Source organism: Pinus tabuliformis, chromosome 8 (assembly GCF_031772625.1).
Source record: "Pinus tabuliformis cultivar Carrire ecotype Pingquan chromosome 8, CPIR1, whole genome shotgun sequence".
Classification (NCBI taxonomy): Eukaryota; Viridiplantae; Streptophyta; class Pinopsida; order Pinales; family Pinaceae; genus Pinus; species Pinus tabuliformis.
In genome coordinates this window covers 113,493,044-113,518,023 of record NC_142294.1, presented here as the reverse complement: position 1 = coordinate 113,518,023, position 24,980 = coordinate 113,493,044, and the positions used below count along the sequence as shown (strand labels likewise).

The window sequence follows — 24,980 nt, the reverse complement described above, 5'->3', positions numbered from 1 at the left end:
ATTGTTATTTTTAATTTGTTAATCTAAAATATTATTTTATTATTTTTTAATTGAGTTGAGAAGCTCATTCTATAGTCCAGTATAATGTGTCCCTTCCACGTAACTGTTAACGCCCTCTAGCAACATTAACATGTTAAATTTATATATTTTTTTACCCGTAAACTGAATTTTGTATATATAAACACGTGGATATATTGGATCCGTCCATTTTTCATGAGTTTGTCCAAACTCAACTTTGTGCATATGTGTTTAAGCTTGCGGGTTTCAAGTGCTTTACTAAAAAATAATGGTCCCACGGCCCTGCCACAATTTTCACAGGCACAAACCTTGAAGATTCCACGCCAAGTCTTTAACGGATGACTCATTTTTCTTGAATGTTTATAAATCAATTGCAGTGCAACGTATATAACTTGAAGCCACGAATCAATTTTCTGCATTACACACTCCCGCCATTTGCCAACACTACACACAAATTCACATATTTCGCTCTTCAACTTCTAAAACATACAGAAAGGTATTCAATCCTTGTTGCAGAACAAATATTTATGACCAAAGCAATTGATCGTTCTTCATCAGAACCTCTGTTAGGATCTTCACTGCAATAAGAGCTATGAGTACCCATAAGTGTAAACAATTCATCCGACCAAGCCCTACTGTTTCCATCAATCACTTGCCTACTGTCCAATCAGCCACATCTACTTCTTGGAAGAATTATCCAGTCATTCCCCATAATGATTCTACATCATATTCTTCCCCTGCACATCTTAGGTTTGCCAATGTTTGGCAACCACCATCTGCCTATGGTGCTCTCCTTTCACAGCCAAGAAGACTGGGTGTTTCTGAGTCCGTGGGATTTAAGCTATACCTAGCAAGACACCTCTCGGATCACTCCAAAGCACATAATCATGAAAAGCATAGAGATGTTGCAGGGGAAATCAGGTTAGAATACTGCTGTGTTTTTTTTATTCTTATTCATCCATCCCTGTAGATTACATTGATGAAAACTTTATTGAACCAACCCATGAACTAGGATTACTGAAAAGTTTGGTTTTATATGTTGACCAAATAAATATGAATGGTTATTGCAGGTCCAGAGATATAAACATAAATAGAAATGAAAATATGCGCTCTGGTTTATCCCACCGTGGTCAGTAATTACTACTGTGTTTTATTCAATTCTCTGTCTTAATCCTCGCTATGGATTTGAATGCCCTGTGAATAAAGGTCACATGGATTTCTGTGTTTATAAAGAAATAAAGGTTTTGAGAAAATTATTATGAACAGAGTGTGTGGACAGAAAACCTGAATTCTTCAATCTTAAGCTTTTTTCTGAATTGTGTGTTTTCAATCCCTGCAGGCTACGATGGCTCTTTGGATCTGTGATAACCTTGTGGGGTGGGCATATGGCCGATCTGTTGAAAATAGAAAGTACGCCTTTTCTCTGTGCAAACAAGAGAATTCCGTTGTGTTACAGAGGCCAGATATTGGCCATTAATTTTCCCATCAAGAAAACTGATTGAAATGTTTGGATTGGATATGACAAAGTACAGGGGATGTGGAGAAAGCAGCAGAAATGGTGGAAGACATAGCAGAGGCAGTGGAGAAAGTGGCGAGCATGACAGAGGAGATCTCTAAAGATATAGAAGAGGAGTTCCCTCAAGATGGGACCATCAATAAAGTGGCAAATTTTGTTGAGAACCTCTCTGTGGAAGTGATCGAAGATGCTCACACTACACATGAATTCATTCACCAGGTAAATATTTAATTCCAATAGGCAGAAACAGCACAAACATTAGATGTGTTTATATGAATTTATTCTTCATGTTCAATGTTATTTGATAAGAAGGTTTGAAGTTATTTCAATAATATACTCAATACTAGTTTAACATGTTATATGGACGATGATAATATCCCCCCTAACTATCTGAGATAAAATTAATTGGCATGTTCTTAAATATTTCATAACCTAAATGCTTTACAAATAAGCATGGTTTTATTCATATTAGCTGATATTTGAAGCTGTGATGGATTTAGATGACTTCTACTGAGAAGCTTGTGGAGACAAGCATAGAAACTGCAATTGAGGCTTTGGAGGGGCTTATAAATGCAAAGCCAGCCATTTTTAAATCTCTCTCTGACCAGGATGAAGCTACCAAAAGCCACATAGAAAAAACCAACTCGCAATCAAACTTGTAATGAAATACATGCAACAGTTACAGTTACATAGACTGGTTTCCTATTACACAAGACTCAATGCCCTTTGCTGGGAGGATCAATCACTCGGTGTTAGGAATTGAACTTGGTGAGGTTATAGCAATGCCTCTCTTTCAGCACTCAGATAGGCTGCTTTTCTGCGTTAATATGGACTGGTTTGGCTGTTAAAGATTCTGTGAATTCAAGTGTTAACTTTTCAAGTGATGCGTTCGATTTTTCTAAACGCACAATTGGAATAAGGATGGCTAGTAAAAATGTTGGATAGTACTAGTCATGTCTGTAGAAATTAGGCCATCTACTGTTCCTGTGAGAGAAATGTTCTTCCATGTGTTTCTATGCAATACTCGATGTGACTCTGTATAATGGATTTCAGCAATGATTAGATTGTCATCAATGCAAATTAGAAAAATAAGAAGGGTCGAAATTTGTTAATAGCACTTGCAGTGAATTTTGACCTCTGATTAGTGACATTCAATTCATTATAAGTAACATTTTAGACTACTGATTTTGGATGTACTGTGAATAGGTGTATTAATGAATTTCAGTAATGATTGGGTTTTCATCCAAACAAATTTGGAGTGAATTTTGATTGGTGACATCTTATTCAGTAGGGGTAACAATTTAGCTCACTGATTTTAGATTGATAGTGAATGAGTGCACTAATAAATTGATTTTAGATTGATAGTGAATGAGTGCACTAATAAATTTCAGTAATAATTGGATGTTATCAAAGCAAATCAGTGAAGTGCCAAAATTTGTTAAGAGCACTTGGAGTAAATTTTGATTTGCCACCTTTAATTGATTATCTATAACAATTTAGCTCACAGATTTTGGATTGATGGCGAATAGGTGTAATAACTCTTTGAGATAAGTGACCAGTTCAAATCCCTTCACTTAAATATAACAATTTGATTTGACAAGTTGAAGTTCCAAAAAAATGTGGAACACACTTTGAGTGAGTTTTGATCTGTGACGTTCAGTTCATTATGGGTAACAATTTGATTTTGTAAATGGAAGTTCAGAAGATGGGTCAAAGGCATTCTTGGAATGTAATGTGTTTTTCCAGATTTTGATTGAACATTTGTTTTGGTTTTTTTTCAAAGGAATGATTAAGATTGTTTATTAATCTATGGTATTTACGTGGAATATAGGCTATTTAAAGGGGAAGATTAAACCACTATAGATCCATCCTAATTCCGGATCTACCAAGTCCAGAGGGATCAAATCACTTTTCACTCTAAAAGAAGTTTGCATATCAAGAGATTTAAATAAATTTGCATATAAATTGAAATATTACAAATATAATTTTTATACTAAAATATTGTTATAATGTAAATATAAATCTATTTACATTTTTACAAAATTCAATAAAATTTTATATAATTAAGTGACATTATAAAGAGCCTAGATTCATTTTAAATGATAAAAAAAGTTACACCTCGAGGGATTTGATTATAATTGTCTTAGGTCAAGATGGATCTATAACTTGCTTTGAAAGCCATGGGAACACCTAGAGGTAGTGGTTGAATATGTGACCACACCAAAAGAGATTATATTAATGGTTTCATAATGTGTGCACACATAAGTGACAAAGTCCACCCTCATGTACTTCATTAAAAAAATGGGGTGACAGATGTGATATATAGTCCCAAAGGAACATTTGAACAAACATTCTCTTGGAGTCTAGGTCATGCCTCAAATAATCAAGTAGAGGCTTATGCCTTACTCCAATGAATAACCTTGGCCCTCTCTAATCATTCCCACAAATCAATCATTATTAGAGACTCAAAAATGTTATTAAACATATACGCCTAGGCACCTCACCACTTGATCCAAAGTTAAAATCTCTCTTTAGGTGTATTTGTTCATGGACAAACATCATTTTACAAGTTATCTTTTATCTCATTCTTAGAGAAAATAACTCCCTGATAGACTCTCTCACCTCCCATCCAACAAGGCACCCATCTGGAACCTTGCAGACCTAATCGAGGGAATTTTTCTAGCTCATTCCTTAATCTCTACTCATGCCATGAAGCAGAAGTCTAATGTGACATTGGGCACTCAGTTTCTCCCATCGACATTTGGGAAGACACACACTCGAACGTAAGGAGTGTGATGGTCATTATGTAAGCAATATGTTTGTATATCTCCCATGGAGAAAGGATCATTATTGTTTAGTACATTGATGATATAGAACAATCATGAAGAGGATCACAGGTATGGTCATGGTTTCTTGTCACACATGGGTTGTTATCCTTTTGGATCATGTGTGATTTGGTTATTTGTTATATTCATTGTAGAGAATTATGGTTGCCACCCTATAGAAAAATGGTTGTATCTTTTCCATGGCACATGATAGAAGCAAGGATACCCTAACCTACATGAATGAAATTACTAACATGTTGGAAACTCTATGCTACCTATAAGTTAGAACAAAGCAATTGGCATCTCAGTTGGCCTTTGTAATGGATATATTGATTGATCAAATGAACCATTTGTAGCATACAAAAGATGAATTAAACAACCCAAGGTTTCAATTAGAAGGTCTACAACTCACCAAAGAAGGGGTATCGCCACCTTCTGGGGAATTCGGGCACTATACAACTCCATTGGTATTGGCCCACTCTAAATTTCCTCAGGTGCTTCTCCCTTTTTACTTAAATCTTAAAGCTATGTAGTCATACATAGTTGAAGTTCATGAATGACATCTTTTCCTATCTCCAAGTTAATCTATCAATGTTGGTTAAATTTTACTTATGTTTAGGGGTGTTCTAAAAAGTATATACATGGTGAGGTACTTGGTCGAATGACACCATGCTCCAAAAACTATTGTAACTACTTCACCTAGTTTGCTTCTATTATAGATTTCATGTACAACCCAATGTTGGAAATGGAGATTTCAACAATAGTTGGGTCTCATGCTCCACTTCCCTCTTGGGTAGTAACACTTTAAGCTCCTAGAAAACTCCTTTGTGTGCCTATAGAAACTTGCCTAGTTATTGTCTTTGTTTCTTAGTACACCCCACCAAGGATTTTTTCGCTCTCATTGACTCTTCTACAAATCAAGTTTCTCTAAATAGTAAAACATACTTCTTGCTAGAACTGATCAATTTCCTGGCTTGGTTGGGACTTACCAATTAATTTTAAAATTTCCCTTGTACATGTTGATGGTGAAGGATTTTCCATCCTTGATGAGGTAGTATTCATTTTTACATCATTTTTTACCCATTCAATGGATATGGACATGGATGATCTCGAACCTAAAATCCTAGTTTATTGACTAACTCTAGTACAATAAGATTCGTCTATGATCCTAAGTCAAACACATCATTAATTTTCATTTTCTTGACATGTGTTTGTATGGAAGAATTTGGTCATCTCCTTCTTTACTTGTTGTTGAAGGCTACTTAGCCTTCAACCCTTCTACCTTGATGTACAAACAATCTTCTCATCCATGTCTGAGCTTCTTTCCACTTGATTGTTTGAAGCTATGGCTATGAGATTTTTCTTCTTTGCATCTTTCTTTCAGTTCTTTGGGTTGGGATTTGGATGTAATTTCTAGCACTTCTGCTATGTGTGACAATCAATGTTGCAGTAGTTGTATTGGTTGTTAGGATCTTTGTAGTGGTGTGTTGTGGTTGTTGTCTTTCTGGCCTCCCCCCATTTCCATTTCTTCTTCTCTTCTTTGGAAGCCTCCTAGTGTTCCTTCTACTTTGTACCACTTGATTTCGTTTCCTCTAGGCTATGCTTTCTAGCTACTTTTCCCATACATAAGCCTCATCCACTATTATCCACAACATCACTTGCTTTTGCAGATGGTTGTGTAGTCTCCCCAAATACTTAAGGAGTATTTTTGGTTTCTTGGGAGAGATACCTAACATTATTTCCATCTTCCTAAAGTATGTGGTGCACTCTTAAACATGTTTCCCTTGTCTATGCCCGAAGTAATTCCATCAGACCCACTGGTCCTATACATAACCAATAAGGTAGAATTGGGACTTCATGAGAGTTTTGAAATCCTCACACTTTATTATTGAGGGATCCCCCTCCAACCTCAAGGTTTCCATGTGGCTTTACCACTAGGTCAAGGCATGACCCGTATTTATGCAAGAACGAAATGAAATATAGATTTAAACAAAAATACAAAGCTATAGTGATAATTGAACTTCAATTAATTATTAACAAATACTTAAAAATGTTTACTTGCAAAATGGAAATAAATTAGCTCGAGTGATGGTAGCTATCTCTAAGAAGATATGTGATGTCTACATGTCTTATCAACAGTGTTACAATGAGGCTTGGAGGCATTTTTATTATTGAGAAACAATGCAAAGCCATAAACATCCAAAAACCTAACCCAAGGAGATGAAGCACCAAAAGTTTGTGGGCCTCGTTGGGGTTAGTTGGTACATCAACTTCCTATGGTTGTAACTTTGGCATATGATATCTCTTTGATACATATGATACCTCGTTATAAATAACTATCCGTGAACAACAACTTTCTACTACAAACGCCCATCAAAATCAATATGTTTTCCTGTTTTCCAAAAAGATGTTGTTTAGGGCCTCAAAATGGCTTCGAAAGTTCAAGACCCAAAAAATGCTAAAAATAGTAAATTGTGCTAGAAATTAGGAAACTGAAATAAAATAGTGTTGGGGATCCAAGTGGAATAGGTGGATAGCCACCAATATCCACCTGGATTAAGGCATGGCCTTGCAATTTCAAATGAGAAAATGAAATTTTCTACTCCTCCTCTATCTAATGAACATTAAAATAAACCTCTAACTGATGCAACTGTTGATTTAATATCAAATTTTATTCTCATCTTAATATAGTTTTACGTAAACCTTTAGTTCCATATTAAACAAGGATCATGAATGGTTCATGGAACTCAAAATGGGTTGTTCTTTTTTAGGTTCTCTCTTAGACTCCTTCTTTGGTTCTTCTCAATCCCTCAATTTTCCTTTTGATCTAACCTCTGAGTTGGAAATTTCGTCTTCTTTGAACCCAACCTTATTTTCTAGATCCACCATGAGGAGATTCATATCATGGTTAATATATGTTACCTTCTCTTCCAACCTTGTGAATCTCTCCTACGTTGGATCTTAAGGGTTATTAATAGATTCGTCATTCATGGCTAGGGTTTGATGACTTTCTGCTTAAAATTATATGGATCCCCTACAACTCCCTACAATATACCCAAAGGAACCCATTCTAATACTAATATGATCCATAAAAGGCCATGGATATTCTATTTGAAAGTTTGTCATAACAAATCTGATAAAGATTTACTGAAATATGAAATGTATACTATGAGAGTTAATTTTCCTTAAACTTTCTAGATTTTTTAAATTATTATGTTTGCTTATGCATGCAATATAGAACAATCACTCACTAAACCACAACAATACAAGATATGACTTTCGAAATCCTTTCAAAAGAAAGCCTAGATGGAAGGTGAGGTTGTTGTGCTATCTCTTTCTCTAAATAGAAATGGTGCAAATATAAAGAAGTGAGACATATGGCCCATGGGCTACTACAAAACAAAAAATCTCTCTATTCTTCCCTTTCTCTATCCACTCTCAACTACTCTCTTCATGATCCATATTTATTCAGGAAGGAAATGATATACAAATTTAAACAAAAACACGGAGCTACAACAAAAACTGAACTTTAATTCATTAATAACAAAATATTGAAAATTGTTTACATGCAAAATGGAAATAAACTAGCTCAGGCAATGGTAACTTATCTCTAAGAAGATATGTGGCCGCTACATGCCTCTGAAATGTGTTACAATGAGGCTTGCAAGCATTTTTATTATTGAGAAACAAAGGAAAACCCCAAACATATAAAAACCTAACCCCAGGAGATGAAGTGCCAAAAGTTTGTGGGCACCATTGGGGTTAGTTGGTACACCAACTTCCCGTGACTATAACTTTGGCATACGATCTCCATTTGAAGCGTACAATACATCATTATAAATATATATCCGAGGAATACAACTTTTGATTGAAATCCCTTGCCACAATCTACAAGTTTTCCCATTTTCCAAAAAAACATTGTTTAGGGCCTCAAAATGGCTCCAGAAGTTCAAGACCTGAAAAACTACCAAAAATAGTAAATTGTGCTACAATTAAGGAAACTGAAAGAAACAGTCTTGGGGGTCTAAGTGGAATAGGTAGGTTGAGCTCTATTGGCGTCAACTACTCAACAATGTCAGATGTGTCCATCAATGGTGGAAAGTATGGCTAAAAGTAGTCCACATTGAACATGGGGTGTAAGCCAAGGAATGGGGGATACTAAGATCGAAAGCATTGTCTCCCACGACCTTGGTGATGGTGTAAGGCCCGTATCTAAGTGGAAGAATCTTACGATGGGCTCTAAGGAGGCACTCTTTCTGCAGATGTAACCAAACTTTATCGCCGACCTAAAACTTATGAGGCACCCGATGTTGATCATGTCATTGTTTGTATTTGGCATTGCATTGATCAAAGATGTCATGAACTTGCTAGTGGATGTGTTGAATGCACTTAATAAACTTGGTGGATTTATCAACTTCAGACTAAACATGGGAAAATTCTTCCTATGTAGTTGCAAAAGGCAGTGCAACATCAAGGGGACATAATGGTTGAAATCCCAAGCCCACTTCAAAGGGGTTATGCCCAGTCGAGCTATGGAGAGCTTTGTTATAGTTTTGTTTCACATAGGGAAGACTCTCATTCCATGTTCGCATATGCTTAGAGTTTTACATGTGTAGTATGTGCACAATCATTGACGACCTTTTTCCGGCCATCATTCTGGGGGTTGAATGCAGTTGACTTGGTGAACTTAGTGTCCAATAATGACCAAAGTCTTGACCAAAATGTGCTTAGGAACCTGCTATCTCGATAAGATATAATGGTCTGCGGGATCCCAAAACGTACCGACACTTGTTCAAAGAAGAATCTGGCAGTGGACTCTATTGTGATACTCTTCTTGCAGCGACCAATATGGCCATCTTAGAAAATCTATTGATGACCACAAATACATAGTCGTTGCTATGCTTGGTAGAAGAAATTCCAAACATATAGTTCATGGAGATGGATTCCCAGGGCCGGCTAGGAGTAAGAAATGGAGTATACAAGCCTTGCTTCTTAATGGTTGGCTTGGCGATGGCACAAATAGTGCAGGATCTTATGTATTTTCCAACATCCTATCCAAGATTTGACCAATAAAAATACTTCTATAGTATGGCCACAATTTTCTCCACACCAAAGTGTCTTGCGACACAACTGTAGTGTGTCTCCAAAATTATCTTAGCACGCTCGCTTGAAAGAACACAAAGGTGGCCTAGGTAGAATAATAATGCATCTTGGAGGTGGAATTTCTGAATTTTCTTTCCTTCCACTAGCATCTGGTATGTAGTGGTGAACTCTGGATCATTTTTGTATAGTTGTATCCATCCAAAGTCCTCTTGGCCACAAGAGTTGAGAACAATGGTCAGTGTTGCAATCGGGGGCTTACTGAGGGAATATGCAACATGATTGGTGTGGTCCTTCTTGTATTTAGTATTAATAGGGAATTGTTGTAGATATGTGTACCACTTCTTATGGCGATCGTTCTGCAACTTCCCTTGGGTCTGTATAAAATGGAGGGGGCAGTGATCTATGTGGATGACTATCTCCTTCCCTATAATGTAATGTTTCCATTGTCGGAAAGCTTTCACGATGGAATACATCTCCTTATCATAGGTAGGGTATTTCTGAATTGTTCCGGAAAGTGTCTCACTATGATAGGCTACCGGATGCTCTTGTTGGGTGATAATTGCACCAATAACATAGCTAAAGGAGTATGTCTCAATATCAAATGGTTGTTCTAGGTCTGGGAATGTGAGTATTGGTATAGAGCAGAGGTGGTGCTTCAATTCAACAAATGCATTCTATTGGGACACAGACCATATTTTTTTTTTATTTCCCTCTGCCCTTGGTAACTTGACTCAAAGGCCAAGTGATATGAGAGAATCCCAACATGAACCTCCGATAAAAATTGGCAAGGCCCAAAAATATGTGAAGCTCTGTTAGAGTGGTCAAGGTTGGCCAATCCCAAATGACTTAGATCTTATCCAAATCTACATGCACACCTTTCTCGTCAATTATGTAACCCAAGTATTTGACCTAGCTCATGCCAAAGGTGCATTTCTCCAAGTTGGCCCATAGTTTATGTTGTCGCAGGCTTTGAAGTTCCTATTGAATGTGTTTCAAGTGCTCTTCCCAACTCCTTTTGAAGATGAGGATGTCGTCCAGATATACAACCATGAACGAGTTGGTAAAGGGCTGCAATATGTCATCCATCAACATCATAAAAGTTGCAGGGGAATTTGTCAACCCGAAAGGCATGACCTTCCACTCAAAAAGACCCTCCTTGGATTTGAACTTCCATACATCCGTGTGCTCTATTGGAACCTGGTGATAACCAGAATTTAAATCGATCTTGTTGAAATACTTGTGCCCTTTGAGTTGGTCAAGAAGGTCTTGATCCATGGGATTAGATACGTGTTCCTAACAATGATTTTATTTAATGCCTAATAATCAATGTAGAGTCTCCACGTTGCATCCTTTTTTTGTACAATTACAATCGAGCTCCCACAAGGTGAGGAACTTCATCAGATGTGACCTTTTTGCAACAACTCTTGGATCTGCCACTTGATTCCTTAATTTTCCAGAATAGAGTGGTGGTATATCGGCCGATTGGGTAGAGGCGCTTTGGGAGTCATATCAATTGAATGCTTGACTTGACAGGCAAAGATATCCCTGTGGGTGAGGATATGATTTCCTTGTATTCTTCTACGACCTTATCCACATGCTTCTGTTGTGCGGTGGAACCCTTCGTGTGGCCCATGGATGTGGCCATGATCTTCCCCTGATGTGGCCACAATCAGGTAGAGCAGTAGGCTCCTCGGCAGGGGGCCACACCACAAGTTTCAAGAGCATCAAGTGGTACATGGATCATCTACTTCAGTGGTGATAGGGTCTCAGACTCTAGTATCACAGATTGTGGTATCAACTGATGCATAATTGTCAGGTGTAGGATCTCAGAGTCCAAGATCTCCATTAATCATAACAGAGCCTTCCTTGTTAGGAGGAGAGGCTCTAGTTGATGATTTTCCCATACCACCACAAGGGGCTACTACAGGGAAGAGGAATCCAAGATGGCTTCGTGATACCCTAAAGGAAGCACAAGAGGTAGTGGGGAAACCCAAGTGGTTAGTGAGCGAGAGAAGACCACCATAGAGGTTAGGTGGCTTTGTGGTAGATGTTGTGGATACATAGCCAACTAGTTTTGAGGAGGTCACCAGTCAACAGATCTAGAGGGATTCCATGGTGAAGGAGTATGCCTTTGTCATGAATAATGATGTCTGGGAGGTAGTGTCGTGACCTGAGGGGAAGTTAGTGGTGACTTCCAAGTTGCTCTACAAGATCAAACATGTTGTGAATGGAAACGTGGCGAAGTTAAAATCTCGGTTTATGGTACGGGGGTTCTCACAGGTGGAGGGAGTTGACTATGAGGATACCTTTGTATCAATTGCTCATTATACTTCAATTAGAGCAGTGATATCTATAACAACTAAGATGTGTTGGAGGATTCACCAGATGGATGTGAAGGTCACCTTTCTCAATGGTATTATACAAGAGGAGGTGTACATTGAGCAGCCATAGGGCTTTGAAGTGCATGGGAGGGAGTCTCATGTGTGCAGGCTTAACAAAGCCTTGTATGGACTGAAGTGGGCATCGAGGGCATGGTACGAGAGGACAGATTCCTACTTGTAGCAAATGGGTTTCCAAAAGAGTGATGCATAGCTAAACCTCTGTTTCATTATGGTTAGCAATGATCCACTTATTCTAGTTCTGTATATGGATGACTTGTTTATTACAGGAGAGGGAAAACTCATCCAACATTGTAAGAGAGATTTCTCTTCAGAGTTTGACATGACTGATATGGGACTGATGCATTATGTTTTGGTCTTGTAGGTTTGGTAAGAGGATGAGAATATCTTCATTGGCTAGGGCATGTATGCAGGTGATATATTGAAGAGATTTTGTAGAGAAGGTCGCAGGCCTATGGCTACTCCTATGATCACCAACTGGAAGAATTTGCATGCTTCAAATTTTGAGTTGGTGAACCCCACATTGTATCATCAATTGATCGGTTCTTTGATGTATCTGGTCAACACTAGACTAGATATTTGTTTCACAATCAACACGTTGAGTCAGTTTATGATGGAGCCCAAAAGAGTGCATTGGGTGGTTATGAAACATGTGTTGAGGTACCTACAAGGCACAGTGGATTATTGTTTGGACTATGTAAAGGGAGATGGAGTCAAAGTTATTGGTTTCATAGACTCATATTGGGATGGCAATGCTAGTGACACGAAGAGTACTACCAGGTGTTGTCTCTCGTTGGGCTCAGTAGTTGTATCATGGTTTAGCAGGAAACAGAGGTCAGTGGTGTTGAGCAGCGCAAAGGCAAAGTATATGGTAGCTAGTCAGGTAAGTTGCGAGGCACTTTGGCTTCATAAGATGCTATTTGGTTTATTTGGTTAGAGGTCAAGACCAACTACGATATATTGTGATAATCAGAGTTGTATCAAACTCTTTGAGAATCTAGTATTTCATGATCAGTCAAAGCATATTAAGATCAGATACCACAACATTAGAGATTGGGTTCACGGGGGAGCTGTGAAGCTTGAGTATGTATCCACTGATGAACAGGTAGCATGCATTATCACCAAGTCATTGCCAAGGGGAAAGCATGTATTCTTCAGATACAAGATGGGAATGATGAGAAACACCTTCCTCGGTAAGAGGGAGTGTTAAAAAAAATAAAGGTACCAAGGAGGTGTTTCCTAGGCATTTCTTTTTTTTTCTTCGGGAAACACATTAATCACCTTTTTTTTCACGTGTGGTTCACGGATACCCATGGTCACTGGGTAGCCACTACATCCACGGGTCAACACTAGGGTGGATCCCACCCAAAGGGGATCACACCCCTTGACCTATTCACTGACCTGACCCGAAGAGCTTTAGGGAATTGACCCTGTGACCTCCCGATTGGCGAGGCACTGATTTGACTGATTGAGCTAACTCTTGGGGCTTAATCACCTTTTGTTTAAGTGACATCATGAGTTTAATTAATGTCAAAGGGCTAAAGTACTTTTTATGTGGAGATGTACTAGATATTTTAAGTTATTAAAGTCAAATGTTTCTAAAAGTGACTTTATGTGTAAAGTACTAGAGTACACTTTATATTATTAAAGTGGCTTTTATATCTAAAAGTTACTTTATGAGGAAAAAGTGACCATGGTACTAAAACATTAAAGAGTACTAAGGAGGCTCATTAATAGAAAGGGTGCCACATTAAAAATGGGGTTAAGAGGAAACGATCTCCACCCTTGATCTAATGAGCTGAGATTTAATCTTAGTCATTAGATCTTAAGGGTTAGGGTTCTCATCTTATGGAGAAGACAAAAGGGAGGAAAAAGGAGATTGAAATCATTATTCTCATGAGAGCTATTGTGAAGGGAGGAAGGGAGTTTATGAAGATGGAGGAAAAGGCTTTGAGAAAAATACTATAGCTGCAAGAACAAAGAAAACCAATAGTTCAAGTTCCCTTGAAGGTTGTGCCAAAGTCATAAAGAGAGCACGAAATTGTTATAGGAAGTATGAGATTCAATAGCAAGAAGGTTGAGGGAAAACCTCTACTCAGGTCAAGTTGATATACTGTTGAATGGGCAAACCATCAGTTCAAAACTATCTCAAGGCAGTAAGCACGTGTTCCTAAATTCCTGAGCTACTTCAGCATATTTTTTGGACCTGTTTTATAGGTCACAACAACGCAGACCTATGTAGGAAGGCTTAACAACACGCTTTTTGGGTGATCAGGTGCTCATGTCCTAAGTGTCGTAAAATGCTCAAAATTTAAAATGCTTAGAACTGGTTCAAAGTGGAACGAATGGAAAGTGCTCATCCTCCTGATTCCGGCGCCATGAACGGTTCGAAAAACGGTCGCCGTATGAGAAAGTTATGGCAAAAAGAAGAATTTCTCAGTAACATTGGAAATTTGAATTTTTCAAAAAAAATTTAAAAAAGAATATTCCAGGGAATATTCTGTGGAATATTCCAGGGAATATTCCTTGTTGGCCAACCAATCACAGGCTGCCACGTGGCAGGCTCGGAGGCCGCCACGTGGCCTGGGTGACGTCAGCAGTTATGTTCAAAATTTTTTTTGGTCGGATTGTGAATCGAACCCGCGACCTCATCAACAACAATCCAACGCTTTACCATTGCACCAACACAACCGGACATATCATGTGGGCGGCATGAAATATTTTTAAAGTTTAAAACTGTTGATGGGCGGGAAATGAAGGGGGCCAGCCCCTAAGCGGCCAGCCCCCATACCATATGACCGGGTGCCGAAAACCGTGGCCTAGCTCCTAACCCCGGCGCGGAATCCCATGCTAACCGCCAACCGGATTTTCGGTCACATGCAATTTTAAACAACCAGTTAATGCCCGGTTTGTTTGGCAGAGATTCTGGCAGGAGCGCCAAAATTGGCGGGCCCGCCATATTTGGCGGGCCTATCTGGACGTAACTAAAGTTAGCTGGAGTTTTTGTAGGGGCAGCTGGCAGTTGGGAGTAAATGGCCATAACTTTGGCTAGGAAAGGTGGTTTTGGACGATTTTTTTTTTTATTTTGGGTATTTTTGACCTTTTGAAGCCATTGGTGTAGGTCTTACAGCCATATGAGGTCATTTGCAGAGGTTTTGGAGCCGTGAAAGTTCTAGGAGCCACCAGGGCCCAGTATTGTGAAGACTGTATAGGGTTGCAGGTATCCATTGGAGGTGATCCAATAGTCAATCATGAAGGATTCAAGTGTTCTGAATCCGTTTTTACCATCTATTCCAGCTGTAGATGCTTCTATTCAGCTGTATATTCAATTTGAGCATTTAATTAAAACAAGGATAGGCCCATTTGGGGGCTTTGGACCCAGCAGACGTAGCCCATGAGGGGTGAACTGCCTTATCAACTTCTTTTGCATCTGTGGTTGATTTATTTTACAGAACAAATTCATTTTAGTGTGTTAAATAGTAAAAGGAAATAAATCTGCTATGCTTAAATGGGTCATGAACAGCTAAAAATTTCATTTGTTTTCTTTCTGCAAGACATGGAAATCTTTTAAACATGTATATTGCTGAATTGAATACCTTGCAAACAAATTACAAGTAGTTTCAAATTCAGATCAAGTTGGTATCAGAGCTTGGTTTTGTGCAAATATCTTCTAACTGTCTTGCAAGTATTGATGCTTACCAGGTTGAAACTTAAAAGAGGGGAAGGACAGTTGACTAGAGAACGAGAGAATCCTCAGTCAAGGAAGGCCAGAGAGCCATCACCTCCACTTTCAATTTCACCCTCAAGAGTCTCAGCAGAAGCTTCAAGAATGTCTGCACATGAAGGAGAAATTCCTGCAGACATGGATCCAAAAGAAGAAGAAAGAGCCTTCAGAAAGGCTTTCTTGGACCTCACTGAAATGGTGAGGATATTGTACCAAGAAAGAAATGAGAAATTGGCTGGAGAAGGGTCCAAACATTCACAGGAAGGAGAGGGCTCTTCAGGAGGTAAGAAGGATGATGATCATTCCAAGAAAGGACATGGAGGTAATGGTGATCCGCCACCCCCATCGTCACCTTCTTCCTCTTCATCCTTGTCTTCTTCTTCTGTGCATAAGCATAGATCCTCTGGAAAAAGTCCTTTTTTGAAGCTTGATTTAAAATTCGAATTACCTATGTTTAATGGTGAAGTGAATGCAGAAAAGCTTGACAACTAGATTAGGCAGTTGGAAGTTTACTTGAGGATCCAGAATATGCATGATGATGCCACAAAGATTTAGTTGGCTTCTTTGAGAATGGATGGATCATCATTGGTCTGGTGGGAGGCCAAGACTAAAGAGGAGATCAAGAAATTTGGTAAGGTTACCTTAACATGGCCTGAATTTCTGTTAGCCATTAAAAAACAGTTTTATCCTCTTGCTCACATGCAGAAAGCCATTATGAACTGGCAAAATTTCAGACAACTTAAGGGTCAGAGTGTCCAAGACTACACCCAAGAATTCAGGAGAAGAGCTCTCTTGTTAGGGGTAGATTTACAGACCCAGGAAACCTTGCTGAAATACATTGGTGGCTTGCATAGCTACCTTAGACACACCATCTTGATGTTTAATCCTACTAGCCTGGACGAGGTTTGTGTTCAAGCTACCCATTTAGAGGCAAGGGGAAAAAACACATTTGAAGAGGGCAGAAACAAGCCCCCCAAGGGGAAAAACAAAGATAAAACCTCCAAGGGAAAGGGCAAAAAGAATGCATATCTCAAACAGGAGAGTGAGAAAGTGATCTGTAAACACTGTTCTAAACCAGGCCATGAGGAGAAAAACTATTGGAAATTATATCCTGAAAAAAGACCTCAATTTAACAAATCCAAAGGGAAACAGAAAACTGCTACTACTACATCTACACCACAGGATTTAGGGGATGATTCAGGTGATGAAACCAAAATTGTGGCCATGGGTTTGAAAAACTTGAAGGGAAAAGAAATTGAAACTCAAACCAGCACTAGTACCTCAAACTGCCATGTACAAGCTCCTAATGAGGAAGAAAGAATTGAACTGTTTCATGTGAGGGTGATTTCAAAACATACTAAAATTGACACACTTTTTGATAGTGGGTCACAAGAAAACCTTATATCAGAGGACTTGGTCAAGCAACTTAAACTTGAGACCGTTCCACATCCAAAGCCATATCCACTTGGATGGATTTGCAAGGATGCAAATTTACAAGTTTCAAGAAAGTGCACATTGTGCTTTGCAATTACTGCACATTTTATTGACACAGTTGAACTTGATGTGGTACCTTTTGATATAGCAGGAATTGTTTTAGGAAGTCCTTACTTGTTTGACAGGAAAGCTATCTTTCATCGCCATGAAAACAAACATCATCTTTTCAAAGATGGCAAGGAGTTCATTGTTAGAGCTCATCGCAAGAAGACAAATATAGCGATGGTGAATGAAGGACAGGTAAAAAGACTGGTCAATTCAAGTAAGAATTTTGTTCTTCTTATGATTAAGCCCAAGGTTGATGTGAATCATGAGTCATTTGACAATTGTGATCCAAAAATTAAATCAGATCTATATGATGTAGTTGATGCATATCTTGAGATGTTTCAGGAGCCAACAGGTTTGCCTCCTAAGAGGGAGATTCAACATGAAATCCATTTGCATCCAGATTGTCCTCTTCCAAACATAGGCATGTACCACATGTCTATTATGGAGAATGCTGAAATAAAGAAGCAAATCAAGGACTTGTTGGACAAGGGTTTCATAAGGCCAAGTACTTCGCCATGTGGGTCGCCGATTGTATTGATTCCAAAGAAAATGGCACTTGGCGTATGTGTGTTGATTTCAGGGCCTTGAACAAGATAATGGTAAAGAATCGTTACCCACTCCCAAGGATAGATGATTTGCTAGACCAACTGAAAGATGCTCGATATTTCACTAAGCTAGACTTGCGCAGTGGATATCATCAAGTAAGAATTAAAGAAAGTGACATTTGGAAGACAGCCTTTAAAACCAAACAAGGACTCTTTGAGTGGCTTGTGATGCCGTTTGGTTTGTGCAATGCACCTACAACTTTCATGCGGGTAATGGATGATGTCTTGCGTCCTTTTCTTGATGATTTCGTTATTGTCTACTTAGATGACATCTTAATTTTCAGCAAGTCTAGAGAAGATCATGTCATGCATGTTAGGAAAGTATTTGATGTTTTGAAGAAGAATCAGTTATTTCTTAAAATGTCAAAGTGTGAATTTGGAAAGACTTCTTTGGTTTATTTGGGACACATAGTAGGAGGAGGTGCTTTGAGAATTGATCCTGCTAAGATTGAGGCTATTGTGAAGTGGCCTACTCCCAAATCCATAACAGAGGTAAGAAGTTTTTTGGGTGCAGCTCAATATTGGAGGAAGTTCATCTCTAACTTCTCTTCTATAACAGCTCCTATGCATGCAGTGACAGGTGTGAAGCATGCTTTCCAATGGGGAGGCAAGTAGCAAAAAGCTTTCGAATCTTTGAAAGAGAAGATTAGTTCAGCTCTAGTCCTTGCATTACCGGATTTGAGACATCCATTTGAGATACAAACCGATGCTAGTGATTATGCCATGGGTGCAGTTCTTCTACAGCATGGTAAGCCTATTGCTTTTCATTCTGAAAATTTTAATGGTGCTGTTGTAAATTATCCTACATATGATAAGGAGTTGTATGCATTGGTACAAAGCGTCAAAAAGTGGAAACACTATTTGATGGGCAAAGAAACTGTTATACATACCGACCATCAGCCTTTACAGTACTTGCAATCACAAAGCAAGTTACAACAGTCACGACACTTCAGATGGATGGGCTTCTTGCAACAGTTCGATTTGGTAATAAGGTACAAGAAAGGTACTCTAAATAAAGTTGCTGATATGCTTTCAAGGCCTATTATTGGTGCTGTTACTTTACTTAAGAATGATTCCATTGTACATGATAGTTACATAGAACAATATGCATCTGACGATGACTTTAAAGATGTGTATACTAACTTGAGTAAAGGGAATCATGTAGAAGAAAATGACTATCACATGCATAACAATTTGCTGTTTCATTTGGGAAAGTTGTGTATACCACAGGGGGAGAGAATAAATGTCATAAGAGAAGCTCATTCTTCTCTTATTGCTGGCCATTTTGGTGTGAGCAAAACAGTTGCACATCTACAGAGGTATTGCTATTGGCCTCGCATGGTAGATTCTGTTTCAAGGTTCATAAGAGGATGTTCATTATGTGCTACAAGCAAGCCTAGCAATAGGAAGCTTGGCTTGTATACTCCTTTGCCGGTACCTTCTAGACCATGGGAAAGCATCTCTATGGATTTTGTAGGAGGTTTGCCAAAATCTAGAAAGCAACATGATTATTTATATGTAGTAGTTGATCGTTTCAGAAAAATGTGTATACTTATGCCTTGTAAGAAAACTATAACTGCTGAACAAACTACTGAATTATTTTTTCATCATGTATGGATTCACTTTGGTTTGCCTACTTCCATTATTAGTGACATGGATTCCAGATTTGTGGGGAATTTTTGGTCCAACCTATGGGAGATGATGGACACAAAGTTGAAGAAAAGTACTGCTTTCCATCCGCAAACAGATGGACAAACAGAAGTTGTGAACAGAACCATTGTGCACCTCTTGAGAGGTTATTGCAGCAAGCATCCCAAGCTTTGGGATGAACATTTGCACTACATACAGCATGCTTACAACCGTGCCAAGCACTCTTCCACAAACACCTCACCGTTTGAAGCTTATTTTGGTTACTTGCCAAAATCACCTCTTGAATTCATTCTTGAGAAAGATGTCGCCATTGAGGGACATAGTGATATTAACAAAGCTCATTCATTCATTGAAATAATTCAGCAAATACATCAGCAAATTCAAGAACAGCTTGAGAAGAGTCAAGGCAAGTACAAGGAAAGACACGACAAGCATAGAGTCGATCACAAGTTTCAAGAAGGGGATGAGGTATGGCTGTACATTAGTAAGGAAAGGATGCAAGGAGAAGGTAAAAAGCTAAAGCCTATTCGTTATGGTCCATTCAAAATCCTCAAGAAGGTTGGAAATAATGCTTTTCAATTAGATTTGCCTTCCTACATGCAAATGTATTCTGTTGTCAATGTGGAGAACTTACGTTTGTATGAACCTCCTTTGATTGTTGATCATGAAAGTGTTGTTCAGCTGCCATCTATAGAAGATTTCTCGCCAGAATTCTTAGATGAGCTGAAAGAAGATACAATCCTTGACAGAAGGACACACACTTCAAGGAGGGGCAATGTAGATTATGTTCGGGTTGGTTTCAAAGGCAGCAAACCGAACAAGGCAAAGTGGATGGTGGTGGACAGAGTGAGGGAGCTGTACCCTCACCTCTTTAACAGGTAGTTGAAGACTTTTGGGGTCCAAAAGCTTCCCAATGGGGAGGCGTGATCAGGTGCTCATGTCCTAAGTGTCGTAAAATGCTCAAAATTTAAAATGCTTACAACTAGTTCAAAGTGGAACAACTGGAAAGTTCTCTTCCTCCTGATTTCGGTGCCACAAACGATTCGAAAAACGGTTGCCGTATGAGAAAGTTATGGCAAAAAGAAGAATTTCTCAGTAACATTGGAAATTTGAATTTTTCAAAAAAAATTAAAAAAAGAATATTCCAGGGAATATTCCTTGTTGGCCAACCAATCACAGGCTGCCACATGGCAGGCTCAGAGGCCGCCACGTGGCCTGGGTGACATCAGCAGTTATGTTAAAAATTTTTTTGGTCGGATTGTGAATCGAACCCGCGACCTCATCAACAACAATCCAACGTTTTACCATTGCACCAACACAGTCGGACATATCATGTGGGTGGCATGAAATGTTTTTAAAGTTTAAAACTGTTGATGGGCAGGAAATGAAGGGGGCCAGCCCCTAAGCAGCCAGCCCCCATACCATATGACCGGGTGCCGAAAACCGTGGCCTAGCTCCTAACCCTGACGCGAAATCCCATGCTAACCGCCAACCGGATTTTCGGTCACATGCAATTTTAAACAATCAGTTAATGCCTGGTTTGTTTGGCAGAGATTCTGGTAGGAGTGCCAAAATTGGCGGGCCTATCTGGACGTAACTAAAGTTAGCTGGAGTTTTTGTAGGGGCAGCTGGCAGTTGGGAGTAAATGGCCATAATTTTGGCTAGGAAAGGCGGTTTTGGACGATTTTTTTTTTTATTTTGGGTATTTTCGACCTTCTGAAGCCATTGGTGCAGGTCTTACAGCCATCTAAGGTCATTTTCAGAGGTTTTGGAGCCGTGAAAGTTCTAGGAGCCACAAGGGCCCAATATTGTGAAGACTGTATAGGGTTACAGGTATCCATTGGAGGTAATCCAATAGTCAATCCTAAAGGATTCAAGTGTTTTGAATCCGTTTTTACCATCTATTCCACCTGTAGATGATTCTATTCAGTTGTATATTCAATTTGAGCATTTAATTAAAACAAGGACAGGCCCATTTGGGGGCTTTGGACCCAGCAGACGTAGCCCATGAGGGGTGAACTGCTTTATCAACTTATTTTGCATCTGTGGTTGATTTGTTTTGCAGAACAAATTCGTTTTAGTGTGTTAAACAGTAAAAGGAAATAAATCTACTATGCTTAAATGGGTCATGAACAGCTGAAAATTTCATTTGTTTTCTTTCTGCAAGACATGGAAATCTTTTAAACATGTATATTTCTGAATTGAATACCTTGCAAACAATTTACAAGTAGTTTCAAATTCAGATCATTGGGCCTACGTTAGAGGGAATTTTAAGTTGTAGTTCAGTAAGGAAGAGGTCATAACACCTAGGTATATTATTTGTAGTTGAACACAAGTTTCCAGACTTATTATTATTTGTCCAAATATTTGAATTCCCTAAGTTTAACGAACTATCAGAGGTCCAATAATTTGCTAAGAAGGAGAGTTGACTAAGTACAAAGAAATTAGTCCAAATCAAAGTGAATAGAAGATCTAAGAGGAACTCCTTGATGGGATGAGGTAAGTCAATTTTCTTGTTGTATTAATGTTGTAAGAAATTTCTTAGAAGCAAAATAATATCCTCCTTCAGCATTGGTTTTCCCCAACTGTGGGGTTTTTCCATGGTCAAGTTGACCTAAACAAGTGTCTAAAATTCATGTGTGTGCTTGTTATTTTTCCTCATTGTATAAGTTGTTGAAAAGTAAATGGTATTGTAACTCTTTGTTTCAAGTTAATGCAAATCTGATATAAATATCAGTCATATTAATCACATGTTTTATGATGGGTTTGGGCATTAAACCATGCAAAACTTGAAAACTAGGTTGGGCTATAGCGATCCTTAAATTTTCTAAAAGAATTTACCATGTTTGTTAAATGGAAGTCATGGTATTTACACAGAATGTTAGGAAATAGTTTATCTCAACACTTAGTTGTGTTTCCTTCCTTTGTGCCTTCTATTCCTTTCCCTTTTATTTCTTTCAGTGGTTTTAGGAAATTGCTTTCTAGCTCCCTCACAGTATTCACACTAAAATTTCAAACTTTCTAAGCTACTCTTTACTTTTTATCCATATGTGAAAATTTATCCAATGGTATGCGTGTTAATGTTTTCTTCAGTTTCTCATAATTTGTTACTAGATGGATGTCTTTAATGTAGTACAAAGTTACAACCCAAGAATTGTATGCAAGGAAATAATACTTTTCTTGTAACCGGACTAGTCCACATGAGCTTCATTGGGGGAGCAATACCATACCACGTGGGTTTATATTGGGGATATATATTGAGGAAAAAATGACATTCTGTATTGGGTAAAGGATTTTTGTATTTGCAAGTATAAAAAATGAGTTCAAATTTAATAAAAAAATATAAAGAGGTATAAAAAATGACAATAAAAAAATGGATACCTACAATATCTAGAGAAAGTAGAGGTTTTTTAAATTTGGAAGGTGTATTGGTTTAGTATTGGTAGGAGGTTAAATAATGTGATTTTTAGAGGTATTTTCCAATATGTAATCAAATTAAGGGTATTGTTTAATATGGCCCAAACGCAAGTGATATGTTATAGATTCTTTAAGTAAAACCCTTGTAGACTAGTCATGTGAATATAATGTACTCATAAGAAAACAATATTTTAAGCCTTTTGATTGTTAAAATGAAAATTGTTCTAATTCTATCATATATTAGCTTTGCATTGATTGGACAGGTGCAATTTTATCATATCAAAATGAACTTTTCTTATTTAATATTCATTTTCCATCATACCAAGATGAACTTTTCTTATTTAATATTCACTTTCCATAAGTATCTGATCTACCACCTATAAGCCTTAATTAGAATTATTTGATTTGAAAATGAATTTAAAATCTCATGTTTTTTTAATGAACTTCAATACGAAAGTCTCATTTCACTTTATGTTGGCTTTTAAATTTGCACTTAGATTACTACCATTCTGGTGGACTACAGTTGAATCCGTTGAATCCGAATTTGTATGAAAATGAGAATTTTTGTCTCAATCTTTTAGAAACATGGCAAGTAGAGCACGCGAGTGCTTGATGTAGCGGTTGAGGCGGTCGGTTTGCATGCACCCCGGCCGAGTTCAAATCCTGCTGAGCTGCGCAAATGCTGCAGCGTATTTTGTCCCATGTGGTTGTAATATGATCGTTTCGATGTGACGGTTGTCAGGGTTTCTGACACGTATATGTACAAAAAAAAAAGAGGGCCTATAATGCTTCTAAAGGGAACTAGTCCCTCCCATTTAAAAAAAAAATGGCAAGTAGAGAAAATGAAATCTAGAGTCAGTCATCACCAAATGTTCTACAAGAAATAGACTAGTATTAAATCATATCCTTACTTTAATGAACCTAGATTTGAGAAATAGATTAGATAGGTCACATAAAAGGGAGAAGAACTCTATAACATACAAAGAATACTCGTACCCAGACCCCAAAAGTAGAATGTGGGGAGATTTTCAATTCTAATTTTTTTATATTGTTTAACTTTTTTTTTCTTAATCATTTTAATTCAATCGTGTGCACATCTTAAAATGCTGGTTAATTTTAAAAAATTATGGTCATTATATTTTTCGTGCATGTGATGGGTATATGAAAGGAAGTGGTCTAACGAAGTTGAGGAATTATTCGTATGATTAAAAGTGGTTGGAATCTAGGTTAAAAAAATTCAAAAAATCTTGTAGAGACAGTGTTTGAATCGAGTTTTTGATGGTGGAAATGGATTCAGCACCATCAAAAACGTCTAGGACACCGAAGTTTAACAACTATAACTTGGATTTACAAAAATCCTTGGTGGATTTTCTCTAAATATAACCAGAATTTCCATAACTTTCCGAGCAACTCTTCTGCTTCATTAGACTACGAGATATGAAAGGGCTAAAGTGGATCACTTTTATAATATTGTACGTTACCACTAAATGTTGGAGCAGAGTAGGGTGCTACTTTGGTTGGTTTTATGCTTATGTTGGTTAAAATTGTTCGCGAAAGTATTTTATCTTTCATAAAATTGGAGTAGATTGCCAAAAATAGTAGATTGCCAAAAAATTCAGTAGTTGATAACCAATTTACTGGATTGTTGTTAATCTTATGTTTCTGTTTGTTAATTTTTCTTTAGTCATCATATTCTGGACATAACCAAATGTGAACCAAAAGTTATAACGGAAAATTTCTATTAGCAAGTAAACAACCACTAAAGTAGAAAGTTACTCTTCGTGATAGAATTTTCTCAATTATTTCTAAATAATCTTTATCTAATATTTATTTTATTAGAATATATTTTTTATACTTAGTCAATTTAGTTTTTCATGAATCAAAGTCAAAATTGGTGATTGTCGGCCTTCACCCATAGGCTAAGACCCGGAGCTGCGATGGCGGAAACCCTGGCTCGAAGCGGCACGAGGAAGGGATATACAGTTGCAGGAACTGTAAATGCCTCCTTGACAGATCCCCTAGGCACAATCCCAGACAAATCGATCTTCCAGAGAACCCCAACTCAGGACCTCGGGACCCAAGATAACCCTCGGCATCGTCTGTTTGGCTGTACACAACCCGTCCAGGGCAGGGTTCTGTCATCTGACGGCTACGATGCCCGATCCGGCCACTGGAAAGGCG

The 24,980-nt window shown here is 38.1% G+C and overlaps 1 protein-coding gene across 1 annotated transcript; it reads left to right on the top strand.

Moving 5' to 3' along the window:
• Window positions 1–610: 610 nt before the first annotated feature.
• On the top strand, window positions 611–2,196 carry LOC149234385 (uncharacterized). Its single transcript, XM_089368255.1, has 5 exons — window positions 611–939; window positions 1,089–1,151; window positions 1,358–1,428; window positions 1,551–1,753; window positions 2,035–2,196. Exons 1-5 carry the CDS (start codon window positions 611–613, stop codon window positions 2,194–2,196), a joined length of 828 nt encoding a protein of 275 aa, XP_089224381.1.
• The last annotated feature ends 22,784 nt before the right edge of the window (window positions 2,197–24,980 follow it).